This window comes from Oreochromis niloticus, linkage group LG3 (assembly GCF_001858045.2).
Source record: "Oreochromis niloticus isolate F11D_XX linkage group LG3, O_niloticus_UMD_NMBU, whole genome shotgun sequence".
NCBI classification, from domain to species: Eukaryota; Metazoa; Chordata; class Actinopteri; order Cichliformes; family Cichlidae; genus Oreochromis; species Oreochromis niloticus.
In genome coordinates, this window is record NC_031967.2 from 10,965,758 (window position 1) to 10,979,489 (window position 13,732).

The 13,732-nt window shown below is 41.2% G+C and overlaps 1 protein-coding gene across 3 annotated transcripts in view; it reads right to left on the reverse strand.

The window, feature by feature from the left end:
* LOC100703556 (serine/threonine-protein phosphatase 2B catalytic subunit alpha isoform) overlaps positions 1-13,732 on the reverse strand; it is a 66,354-nt gene that overhangs the window by 16,991 nt on the left and 35,631 nt on the right. For all 3 annotated transcript variants that reach the window (XM_005468088.4, XM_005468091.4, XM_005468089.4), the window contains exons 3-8: positions 9,802-9,926; positions 9,223-9,334; positions 8,683-8,828; positions 7,886-8,025; positions 4,281-4,358; positions 3,269-3,363 (exon numbers count right to left, since the gene is read on the reverse strand). In XM_005468088.4, coding sequence (XP_005468145.1) covers positions 3,269-3,363; positions 4,281-4,358; positions 7,886-8,025; positions 8,683-8,828; positions 9,223-9,334; positions 9,802-9,926 — 696 coding nt within the window. The remainder of the gene's footprint in view (positions 1-3,268; positions 3,364-4,280; positions 4,359-7,885; positions 8,026-8,682; positions 8,829-9,222; positions 9,335-9,801; positions 9,927-13,732) is intronic.

Consider the following 13,732-nt stretch of genomic DNA (forward strand, 5'->3'; position numbering starts at 1 on the left):
CTACAATACAATACAGCTGCTGATGTTACCACTCGTTGTCTTACTTTCCAGTTTGCATTGTATATAATTAGTTGCAAGGGGATGTCAACAGGTACTTTCTGTTTAATTGAAAGGAAAACAGGAAGGAAGGAAAGAGACACGAGCGAGATGGATCAAACAACCTTTCACTGTCGTCGTGGATGAAGTAAATGTTTCATGTGAACAGCTCGTGCAGCACCACTGTCGTTTAGCTTTACTCCAATCTAAGAAACATAACCATTGGGGCTTAGTTGCTGATTTTCTGGACCAGTCAATAATGATGCAGCACAAAGCACTCCATTAACACAAAAGCACAAGCAATCTCCAAAGTGTACAACTGCCAACTACACCCACTTCCTCTACCCTACTCCATCTCTCTCTCTCCCCACTGCAGTCACTTCCGAAGCCAAACCGAGAAAGATCAAACAGTGAAAACTGCAAAATCACTGCTGCTGAGTTTTCATTTCACACAGCCTCCCTCTGCCATGTCACAACCGCCTGTGTCACTTTTTACTGAAAGGTTGAAGGGGTCAGAGCAGTGATGGACAGCTGGTCAGCATCTGACACTCAATGAAAAAAGGAGGACTGAGGGCTGAGGTGGCATCGAAAGCTGGAATTTATAGAATTAAGTCCTCAATCATGTGTTCGGCAGTCTAACTAGCCTTCAAGTAAGTTCAGTCTACTTTTGGGAAAGGAGTCAGTTTGTGTTGCTTCAGATATCTTCCACCTCCTCTTCTCTGATAGGAGGTGCACTTCTCTTCTTTTTTACCCCCACGTGGAGAGGTATCATTGGTTAATCCTTCCACCCCCTAACGCGGGATTGATGGGAGCTGTCGATGCCTCCTCCCTCCTCTTTAAAATTTATGCGCCCACTCGTTTGGCCATCAATCACAGGGCCATTGCTCAGTGTGCGTGGAGCTCCAGCATGAAGCTAAGAGCACAGCAATTCATTACAGGGGCTTTACTTCTACCAATGAACCCCACCCACAGCACTCGTTAAGAGCATCAACAGGAATGTGGGATCGTTTCACGGACTTGTGTAACTGTCAAGTGGATGCCAAGTGAATAGGAGCTAAGTAATTTGCTTTAGTGTTGATATGAAATCTCAGAGCTTTTAGTTGGAGTGTTTTATTTTTTGTGGCTGGGACCTACTCCCTTTCCCCACTCATATTTGTGAAGTCTTAAAAACCTGACAGTGATTTGCAACTGTCCCTTAATTTATCCAGGTCTCCATCCAACACCATCAGCGGTGGAGGTTAGAAGAGTGTTTATATAGAGACTTCTGAACAACAGCCTAGGGCCGGTTTTTAGATACGAAACACTGATCAGATCAAGCAGAAAACTTCACGACAGACTGTTAAACTGGTTTTCACCCACTAAAGATTGAAATGTCACAATTCATTTTTATTTTATTTTTTAAGGGGGAAACATTTTTACTAAAATTAACACAGATGGTCAAGAATCACATTAGTTGTACTGAAAATTTAGAAAGTGTTTGTTACAACCAAGCGAAAAGTATCCTTAAATTTTGAAAAAACACAAAAATAATTCTAAAAAACTAGATAAAAACCAGCAAGTTGCAAAAAATGGATTTAACCTAATATCTACAAGTAATTCTTGTGTCTGGTAACTTTCTGTAATGAGCAAAAAAGCATTTTTTATATATCAGTGCTTACTGCTCAGCTTTTAACATGATTAGATCGCATTTCTGTCACGACTGTGTTCTACTGAACTGCCTTCATTACTGCTTGTAGCTACATTAAGAAAATGGATTTAGTCAAAAAGTGTGCATCGTTTTGCAACGGAGAGTAAATGTTGAGAAACTGTATTTGATTTTATTTTTTTTAAACCCTGTACTCTGGGGGAAGATATATTTTTATGTCTAAATGAAGTCAGTTCTGAAACAACACAAAGCAATCTTTTCTGTCTGATAACCACCAATGCCCTGGGTAGTATTTTAATCAGCTGAACATCCACCAGCTACATCTAAAAGAAGCGTTGAGACAAAATCGGGAAGAAAAAGTTGATATTTCGGCTGTTCCATTATGATCTCCAGAAGACTAAACGATTCTCCAGGCAATTGGTTGCCAGAACTTAAAAACCAAAACAAAACAAAAACCCAAACACGTGCTTCACATCACTTTGTTTGTTTGGATTGTGCTGTGTTGACTGTGAGTCCTAGGAAGATTAGTTGGCATGGAACAAATAGGTTTCTAATAATAAACAAAGGCACAGTGCCACACTTCTCCACCATCTTCACTGTGTAGGGAAGGAGGCAGCTTAAAAAAAAAAAGAGTAAACAAATGTAACCTAATGTCTCATCAAAGATGGCACACACCTGCATATAGGACAGCCCTCACTTCCATGTGTAATAACCACTGCGGTGATGTGGCATTTCATCAAGAGAGGAATTGCAGTACAGCACGAACTAGCCTCCATCACTCTTTCCTTCCCATTTCCTGTGGTTTTCCCACCGATGTCACCATTCCAAACGTGCCCCCACAGTTAAAGCAGATACTGTCTGTTCTCTCGTGGAAAAGTGCTGACTCACAGCACAAAGGCGAGCCCATCTCGGCGCGCGGGCACCGCAGCACAGCATCGGGCGTCGCTAGGTGCCAAGTGATGCGGCACCAGGCCACTTCACACCAGCTCCCTCCCCAAAACTACCTGACTAAAATCAATGTTGCACTCTATTGGAATATATATCAATATAGATCTCGTGCGATGACCACTAGAATAGCTTCTGGGTTTTTCCAAGGGTGGCCACATAGGCAGAGACCACCCTCACAAACTTCTGATCCACACCCAGTCATTTTGTTCTAAAAGTAGACCTGAAATAGGACAGAAACCACTCATTTCAGAAAAACCTCTAAGGTTACTCCTAGTAGGATTTTAAGCAGTAAAGAGTTAAGCCATGTCTGCACTGGCCTCACTTTTCAGATATAGAAGCTGCGTCTGTCTTTTTATACAGTTTATGAATGTAAAGCAATTCTGCACAAATCACCTCCCCAAAATCATAATCTTATTAGTTATATCTACAATTATCCTGCAGCGATTTCGAAGCATTTTGAGACGTCACAGTGCTGTCATTCATCTTTAACAAATCTGACACTAACAACTCTACAGCCTGGATCGACTTGACAGTGAATATTATGTCGCCTTAGGCAAGTCATAACACGACATGTCACAATCTGGTATTCAAAAGCTACAAGCCACAGGAGACTGATTACGACAAATTCCACGCTCTTACCTTTGTTGTTGTACACGTCTAGATAGTTAGGTGCTGAGAAGATGGTGATAAGGGACGGGAAGCCAGTGGTCTGACTCTTTCTGTACATGCGGTATCTGTGAAGTTCCAGGGAGAAGCATCAGTTAACATTTCAACTATTCATTCATGAATTACTCAACCGCATTTGACCCTTGAGATTTGATTAGTAGTGATAATTTTTATGGCCTAATATTTCACTGTGCCTCCAGAGAGTAAATCCCTTTGCTGAAGTCCCAAGTTCTGAGTAGTCTGATGCAGCTAACAGCTACTGATGATGGGGAATGCTACGTATTTATATCTGGAATGGACTAAAGCTTCATGTTCTAGCCTAGACCATTTATTAGACCACAGACTGCAGACATAAAAAAATATCTGTATATTCACTGCGTATTGCAAATTAAGTCTAAATGGGAGCCATTAACTTAATGATGTGTGGTCTGAGGTGTCTTGGGGCAGCTATCTCAACTGAGGGCCAAGGTGTCCCATGTGACCACCCAGTGGGAGTGCAATGGTAAACAACTTTGCTGCTGTGCCTCCCACTGTCTTAACCTTGCCTAGAGGAAGATCAGCTTGACACATCCACCCACCTGGCAGTGTTAAAAAAACAAAAACATTTCAAAGAGGCTTTATTTTTGTAGAAATCCTGATTAAATGCTTATCACACCTCCTGTTGTGCCAAAAAATTTGCTGGGTAGTTAAAAATGTAAAGGTGTCTAAATGTGAAATGCGCAACACTTTTTAAACCGCACCACGAGCTGCATGAATCATTCCTGTCGCTTCACATCTGGCCAGCTCGCTCCTCACGGAGGTTTCTTTTTCATTTCTTGGATTAACGTGGCTCCTCTCAAAGATCAGGCTGCCCTGAACTTGCTCCCAGACAGACTGGCGCAAACCCCTAGACACCAGGGGGAAGGCTTTTCATTTAATACCCCCGTCTGAATCGCTCTGCTGTGTGACAGTGGGATGGGAAAAGACAAAATACCACAGCACTCACCCAGCATCCTGTGCTTCATGGGCCCGGATGATAGATAATAAGTTATTGTGTTGTAGAAAGTCACAGACTGCAGGGTAGCTGTTGAATAAAAGAGGTATTTAGTTTACTCACATGTCAAGAAAAATCCCAGAAAGACCAAGAAAGGACAATCAATAGAAAAACCAAATAAGTCATGGCTCTTTATTGATTGCGCCCAGGGAAACAGTGGCCAAGCTCTAAAACCGGCCGCACACTGAATAAAAATACATCATCTCAAAAGATTATTATGAAAGCCTTTAAAGGTGATCTTAACATCTAACCTGAAATTTAAAGCAGGCTCTTTCACTTCCTGAGTGAAGGAATGATAACTCATAGCTCATATAATCACCAATAATGCACTTAATTTCTCAAAAAAGGTTCAGAACATATGAAGACTGCGACCCTTTTCAAATGCTGGATTTTATTTTATGGAGTGACACACAGTGAAATACTTTAAGGAATAAAAGCCTGAGCTGATCTTTTCAGTTTGTGAGCAGCATGACCAAAACCCTTACTGCCAGCATACTGCAGTACAATAAGGCTTCAGAGATCCACTCTGCAGTTTGCCATCCTGCAGCGCCAGCTTCCACTGGTTATCCTGTCCTCAAAATCATTTATTTTTTTTTAAGAAAAAAAAAAGAACAAAATGATCTCATTATAGGTTTTCTTGAAAAACAACCTCCCCATCAAACATTTGAGAGATGCTTCAACCCCGCACGCGAATAAAAATGAAATAAATAAAATAAAACCCCAGTGGACGCCGAGGTTTTGTTCATTTCAAAGAAACCCACGATTCACAAAGTGAGTGACAACTCGCAATAAATGAGTGACACCGACGCGCAACATGTGAAACACTTCAGTGTGGGAGGATTTATTCGACAGTAACAGCGGCGAAATTCAAGAGGTTTCTCTTTTTTCTCTCCTCCCCTGGCATCTTGCGGCGATGCAGATGAAATTTCAAGGCACTTTACAGCCCTGTGCGAGCCGCAGAAGTTAATTAAATGAGAGCATTTGAAATATCATTCGTGATGTTAAAAGGACAGGGCCCTTTTGTGTGGAGCCTGATCTCAGAGCAGCTTCCCCTGCCGTCAAAACTAGGCTGGATGTTCTGTCGTCGCGCCCTTGACCGAGGCTTACATCTGGAGCTGGTCCCCGGGCGCTGCACAACAGCTGCCCGCTTCTTCTTCTACTCTGGGTTACAACATCCTTCTCGATTTTTTTAAAATCATTGCTACAATTCAGTTACTTAGAAATGCTTTTTGTCAGTCTGCTTCAAATCCCCATCTCTCTGGGCCAAACTCTACACCCCAATTAGTTTTTCTCCCTTTTTATTCAACCCAGAAGTTAAAAACACAAAAGTGCACCAAGAAATGAACACCCCTGAATGCTCAAATCTCTTTGATTCACTGAAGTAATATTAAGTTCTTGAATAAAATACAGGCTGGATTTTAAACTAGGTTCTGTAATCCTAGCTCGACACCTCTGCCCGACAATGAACGCCACCCACACGCTGCAATCAAAACCAAACGAGACATTTTCCTCAGCAACCGCTGCACGACGAAACCTGCTGATTTTAAAATAGCTTTTTAGACTTCTCTATAATCAACGCAAAGCACCGCTGAGGTTTCATAATGGCTCTGATAAGCTGTTGTGGAGTTCTGTTCAAGTGTGATCCGCAGAGAAGCATTTTGCAGCTTTACATTTGCATTTCCTATTGTACAGTCGTTCTGGGACACGGTCATTATCAAGCAAATTTATACGAGCAAGCGTTAATCTGACTGGTTGTTTTTTGGGATGTCTTACTCCACGCTCGCTGCAGAGATTAATTATTAAAAGTGAAAGCATTAGGAGAAATCTATCAACAATCGTGGTGCATGTAGACACAAGAACCCGTGCGTTCTGCTGGGAGTCATGTGAAAGGAGAGAGCAGATGCCATGAAGGAATTAACGACGCAATGAGTTTGTTTTTCTTTACAGGGGACGAGAAATTAGAAATAAATGTTTGATTTCTCACTTGATTTCCTCCAGCAGATGTAGATATGTGCCATATGCTGCTGTTTGGTAGTCGAGACACATTTTGGCCTAATTTGTCTTTTGGCAGTTTGCGTTCTGAGATTAGATCGTCTCCCATCTGTCCAACAACGGGGCACAGATGTTAATGTGCTCCTTGGACAACAAGAAGAGATGTACAAGAAATTACTTCGCCATGTGCGATCCAAGAGGAAACTTTGCTCGTTCGCTAGGTTAAAATTAAAGCTTTAAAGTTGTTTATATGAACTGATTACAGATGTTTTTTGTTTTTTTTAAACATTCACTGTAGGCTTATTCATACACACTACCGAGTGGAGGCGTCTGTAAAAAGCAGCCATATCTCAAACATGTGCAATTTCACGCCTGAATAACATTTGTAAAAGTGTTACGAGCGTGCCTGTGGCGATGGTGTGGGGGGGGATAAAGAAGCTGATAGGTTTGGAGTATTGAGGAATGGCTCTCTCTCGGTCTGGCTAAAACCGTCTCATAAATCCTGAAACTCAATGTGATGCCAAATAGCAGCAATCCCCTGGGCAGATGGAGTCGGGGGGACAACGATGAAAGAAAGACTCCAGAGGAATTCTGACCGGAGTGGCAGAAGGTTAACTGGGATGCTGATACAACACAAACATGTGATCGAATCGGTCGATAAGGCAAAAAGGCCGCAGAGCTTACATTTTTGGTCAGTTAAGTGACATAAGTGACAACACGTGTGGGTAAAATATTCTTTTACCACAGAACCACTTGTTGATCTGCAATATCAAGACTCACTCATTCTCTGAGCATTAAAATACTATTAAGTAAGTAGTTATGAAACACCTGGGAAAAAAAAAAAAAAGAAAATGAGAAAATGCTTATTAGGAGCCTGGGGACATCTCCAACGACTTCTGCTGCTCGCCAGAGGCACGCCAGGGCGAAGCAAGCATCACTCAGGCCGTAATGAGTGGAGGGAGTGCCGAGCGCATTTAGAAGCAGGACTGCGCCTCGTGGTAATGTGCCAGTTCATTACATTTTGTGACAGCGCGAACCGCTTGCTCCGAGCATTTCCTCAGTTTGTTCAGTTACTCAGCTCAATTGAAGGTAATGTGGGTTACATAAATACTGGCGACAGTCTAGGGAGGAGTCTTTGTGATTTCTCAATTGCACAGCGCGCTCTAACAGCCGTCTCACAGCTGAGACGTTGCAGAGGCGTGAACGTTGTGAGACGGGAGGAGAGAAGTTATTAACTCTTTTTTCCCTCCTTCACCCCTCCAAGTTCAAATATTTTGTTTAGGAAAAAAACCCACATAAAGTAAAACTAATCAGGTTATTTAGTTTACTTAGTGGAATAAGAGCACCGAAAGTTTCTAAGATACCGCCAACAACATCTTGTTTTTAATTCCGATTGCCCAACAAAAACAATGTTGGCTTGCAGATGAATGTAACTGTGTAAACTAAAGCCGCTTTCCTTCTGACAGCTACTTGGAATCCAAAAAGAAAACAAACACACACACACAAATGTCTTAAAAATAAATAAATAAATCACATGACTGTAAATCAACGCAGAACACACTCACCTGTAGAAATAGGAACAGCCTCGCACTGTGTTGTGTGTGAAGTGCTCCTGGCTCTTCTCATTCCCAAAATCCTCCAGGGGGTCGGACCACAGCAGATCACACATTGGACCGTATGCAGGGGGCTCTTTGAATCTGTCTAGCTGTGGAAGGGGAAAAGTCAAGACTCCCGTCAGTCTGTTTGAATAGAAATATGACACACGGAGTCTTCGCACTGCTACGGACAGATTGCTTCTTCTGTGAGAGCCGAGCTGGCGACTGCAGCTATGATCATAATTAAGTAACATGTCTGCTGAAGGGATTTTGAATGGTATTCGAGGTAACACAATATGGGTGACGTGTCAAAAGACACCACTCGTCTTTCAGAACCTGGAAGGAACTTTCAAGGAAAGGCCTGAAAAAACTTGCAAAAACTGGCAGCCGGTCTTTTCGAGCGCTGAACATAAATGGCTTTGCTTTCAGGCAAGCGTAGCTCTTTCTCCAACAAAAGCTCGTGGATTACTGGATGGGTAGCATGATAGACACTTCAATAGAGAAAATTCTATTATGCATGCCCTCTGATTGCAGCCACAAAATCCATTTAGAATTATTGAATTAGTCTGAAAGCTGGATCTGACTCTTCAACATTTTTTAATCAGAGGTAGGACCAGACTGCTGCTTACAATCCAGCATGTCCACGTCTGCACACAGATCCGGAGGAATAACTTCACTCATTGCAAGCAATGCTGTTATGTCATGCTAAAACACAGGACTGTAGCTTTATTAAAATTAAGGGGGGAAAAAAAAAATCAGACACATACTTTCCTGATGTCATCAAGATTTGTGATTTCTGGAGATAGTCCTCCGTGTACACACAGGAACTGCTGGTTCATAAGTGCAGCCAGGGGAAGGCAGTCGAAGGCGTCCATACATGCGTCATACACCCTCTCTGAATACTTAATTCTACCTGTCATGGGGAGAAACAGGGCAGGGAGAACAGAGGATGCCAAGTCAAACAACGGCGCTCTCATACATCAGGGAAGTTCACTGGCCTCGGACGGAAAGGCTCTCCGCAGTTCCAAAAACTTCCCTTTTGTCGGGTTTCATTGGGTTTTTTCCCCCCCTATCCCGTCCGAATCCAACAGAAATGTTTTTGACATGTACAAATATCAAGGCTGAATCCTGTAACAGGCCAGAGTGTGCTTTTAAGCGAACGTTTGAGGTCAGTGGCTGAACTGCACACATAATAAACAGCTTTTTAGCAAGGATAACTCAATTTGCCTCCCTCCCCGTGCAGAGCTTCGGAGACTAACTCGCTTTATATCAAAAGGTGAAACATTAAGTGCGTGAGTGTTACTTACATTCCTGCTTAAATGTGAAATACTCTGTTAAATGTCGACATTCGTGATTCCCACGCAGCAAAAACAGTGTTTTGGGGTAAAGGATCTTTAAGGCCCACAAGTACAGCACACACTGAAACAAAGCAGAACAAAAGAAAGCAGGAAACTGTTAGCTTGTCATATTTCTAAAAGGCTGGAAACATAAAACCATCGAGTCACATCGTGTCACTTTCACAGAGTGGTACAATAAAAGTAGTTCTGCATTTTGTGCTCATGGCACACGCCAATACATTATTCTTTTATTAATAAAAGAATAATGTTTCAGGCCATATACACATATAAGCAAATTCCCAGATTAAATATCTGTATATTGCTTTATTTTAAAATCTCTCTATATATAACTCCAAGCCTCGCTGTGACATTTGCTTTCCAGGCCACATTTGAAATTATTACAAAAGCCTATTACCACTACAATATCTGCAGCCTGATTTGATCTACGCTGAGAGAAAGCTATTAATAAACACAGCTTCAGCCGAGCACATGGCGTGTGTCACACTTGATTAGGCCCTGGTGAGGACAAAAGCAAATATACAGACTCACTTCAATACTGAAATACCCTCTGTCAACGTAGTCCCCCAGGAAAAGGTAGCGCGTGGATGCTGGTGAGCCTCCTACTTCAAACAGCTTCATCAGGTCAAAGAACTGCCCGTGGATGTCTCCGCAAACTGGAAAAAGGTCAATTACAAGAAAATATGAATGATAAAAATGTAAACTCTCTATGTAAAAAGAAGAAGTAAAACTAAAGTTCTTATGTGAAATGTTAAATTAAATATTCAAAAGCTAAAAAGTACAATGAACAATACAAACAAGGCATTACGAGTGGTGTGTTGTTTTGCAGTGCATCGTGTGAGAATGAGTGTTTTGCTGCACACGCTCCTGTGGCTGATCAGCACAAGATGTAGAGGAAGATGGAGAGGGCGTGAATGGTTGTTCGGTATTGACTGCAACTTGGATTGCATCCTTTCTGAAACCGCTGTCAGAGAGTCGGGCTCCACACCCACACCATTACCAGCTTTGCAGAGCACTTTGTTGACTCTGTTGGTTGTCCCTCAGCTCTACTAAATGCCAAAAAGCCAAGGTAAAGACAACTGAAACATGGCAACTGTTTACAGGTTGATGGGCCAAGAACATTTCAGAGGTGTTATGGAAAATGAAAAGGGAGAACTACTGCTGACAACATGTCCGCAGTGATGAAAATGGTCATATTTAGATTTTTTCTCTTTCGTTTTTCAAGCAGCCCACTGTTTGGCCAGCAGACGCCTCAAAAATGACCAAATGAGGATCTTTGGACACATTTTGGAGGCCGAGCTGCTTCCAAATAGTTCTAGAAACCGACATACCACGTCATCGGTGTTTTATATACACACACTGTATAAAATTGAGGATGCGAATTTGGAAAAATCTTTTCTGTAATTTATTATGTCCAGATAATATGCATAATTATATTCCTCCTGAAGATAACAAAACTCACTTTTATATTGTTAAACTTTGAGTTTGGATTGAGAGTATTACACAATAAAGTGAATCATGGGAATTATGACTTGCCTAATAACTCTGCACATAGCGTTTATCCCATTGCACAAAGTAAGGTAAATAAGAAATAATCCAAACAAACTTTTTCTAAAAAGAGATTTTTAATCAAATCCTGCAAAAATTGTTAAGAGTGCATCTGCCATCTTTCTTCTAACATGCTGTAATACTTTGGTGCATACCTTTTTCTTGATAAAATCTCCATCCAATATGGAAAGGAATCACAAGAACTGAGTGTCCCTTTCCACGCCTTGCTTTTCCACCCCATCCTCTTTCAATCTCTTTATAACCTTCAGGTGTTTCAGCTGGCTTGCGAGACTTAATTTGAACACACCGACCTTTGCCAAATAAACTAACATTTCACTGAACTTAAACCACCGGAAAGCTTCCAGCTGTGTTCATTTCTAAGTTTCCCCTGTTAACTGTGACTAAAAATCTGGCTTGTCATAACAAATATTAAAAGACAATTACAAAGTAGGTGCCTTCGGTGCTATCTTGTCACTCCATCACTTACAAAAAATAAATGTTATGAGCTTTTGGATTAACCAGGATTTCTGGATCAGACCACACAAAGATTTTATCCTTACAGAGCAGATTGGACTCTTTAATTTAGTAATCCTGCAACAATCCATCAAACCCTTCCTGTATCTGCTTTTGAGAACACTTGAAAACCTGTTTCAGATCATCATAATTTTAGGTTGACATACCAGAGATTTACAGTTGGGGTTAAGATCAGCGCTTGGACTTTACAATCTTTTTTTCCTCCTTTTTGTGTACTTTGGATCATGGGCATTGCTGAATCACCCACCTCTCCTGAGCCATTGTCTTCTTTAAGACAGCCAAGCAGGGAAACATACTCAGCCAATGGTATTGCTGGACTGACGCAAGTGGTTGTGGAGTGGAATAAATAACTGCCCAAAATAACCTCCGGGGGGCGTTACCAAGATACCGAGTAGCAAGACTTCCGAGAAGGAGTGTGATTTTATATGTAAAAGGTCAAAGGGCAACTTCATTTGACATCTTAATGTTCTGCTAAAACTATTCAGTCCATTAATCAACAACACAACATGGGAGCAGAGGGGGAGATGGGACGTATTTCAACATTTGTCAGACACTGAAATGGTGACGCAAATCTTTGGTGCTCACATACTCATTTTTACTACATATATTAGGGAGTGCACTAATTCTTCAAATCATAGGTCCGGTTAATACTTTACCCACAGTTAGGTTAATTATTTTAAGAGGTAGGATGAATATGAAAGAAATCAATCAAGAATCAAACAGATGTCACAATCACATGGTGTCATTACTGGATCATCAACAAAACCAAACCTCATTATTCTGGTGCATTTCCAGTTTATGCTTTAAAGCATTCTTTAAACAACACAGCCCCACATGGCTTTTTAGCACAGGCAATGTGACGGCATGATTGTTAGCAGCATATAGTTACATTCTTTAAACATATGCTGTCCACACAAATGATAAGAGGCACTATCTCAAAAGTTGTTGTGAAATGGAACAGCTCGAGTGTGATATGAAACTCCATATTTTGGTCTCAGTTTCAGGACCATAACACTCATGATATGTCTGGGCAGGAAAGCTTGTAAAACGCAACCTGACTGGTTGATAGAGGCATAGTTTTCGAGCACTGTGGATTCATACTTGAGAAACTTCTTTAGAAACCTTGTAAACCACACAACCCAAAGGATCACTCGCCAACAACTCCCGGCCAGATGCCACAGGGCGCCAGCAGAGGTAGCTTGTAGCTTTGACGAACATCATACCACATTTCATTAGTAATCAGTGACTTTATCTTGTAACTTTTAACCACAATCATATAGATTTTTTTACAAAGAGCACAGCAGGTATGAGATAAACCGACTGTAAGGTGTGGCTTCGATGACATCTGTGTCAAAAATGAGCCAGCACACCGATTCAATCTGAATTAGTTTCTTATCACTGTGATGCAATACTCTTTTCACTCCCCCAGGATACAGGACGAACAGAAGCAACAGGAGATTAGCTGCTTAGACACCAATGAGTGACAACATTGAGGGATGTCGATTATCTGATTGAAAAGCCTATGCTCGATTTTGTAGATACCATAAAGATCGATTCAAGAGTTGGTTAACTTAACTATCATTTCTGCACAGAAACAAAAATGTGATTAAAACATTTAAAATATGAAGCTCCATTATGCCAAGTGCCAAAAACTGCAGTTCCCCTAGTGGCCACTTGAGGCAGAGTGCAAAGCAAAGACAGTACATGTTTCTTTCTGTGTGAAAGGACTTAGGAAATAGTTTGGTCAGAAAGTGAGGTCGATGCAGAAAGATGCTTTCCCACAGACTTCTAGAGGACTAGATGTCTTTTTGCAATCACAGCTTTCGGTCTTTACACAGACTGCAAGTTTAAGGCAATTCGACACTGGCTTAATTGTTCCAATCTGGGAGCTACACCAGTGTTTTATACAGTCTATGGTTGAAAGGCGATTTAATCTTTGCAGACTCCCATGTTAAAATGACCAACAAAAATAAACAAGTTTACAGCCTGATACAAGAAACAGTCACGGTCTCCTCAGCTCATTTTAAGGGGTTGAATTTTTCTTGTGACATCACTGTGTGGGTCTTTTACACACTGTGTGACAACACCTATTAAATAGTTCCATATATGTTGGTGGAGATGTTCATGGACGAATGTGTTATTAGGGCCTCAGGTTTCAACAAATACAGTCAGATAAGTTTTTTAATTAAATTCATACCTGCAAAATGTAACACACAAATAACACAAAGATACCAATTACCAGTATCCACTGAACACCATCACAGTAACTGTGATGATAAGCATGGCATTCATAGCCAGCGCACCTCAATTCATCTATTCTTCAAGTAATCGGCTAATTGAGTAATTAACCACAGGGTGAATAGATTTAAATCTAATTTGA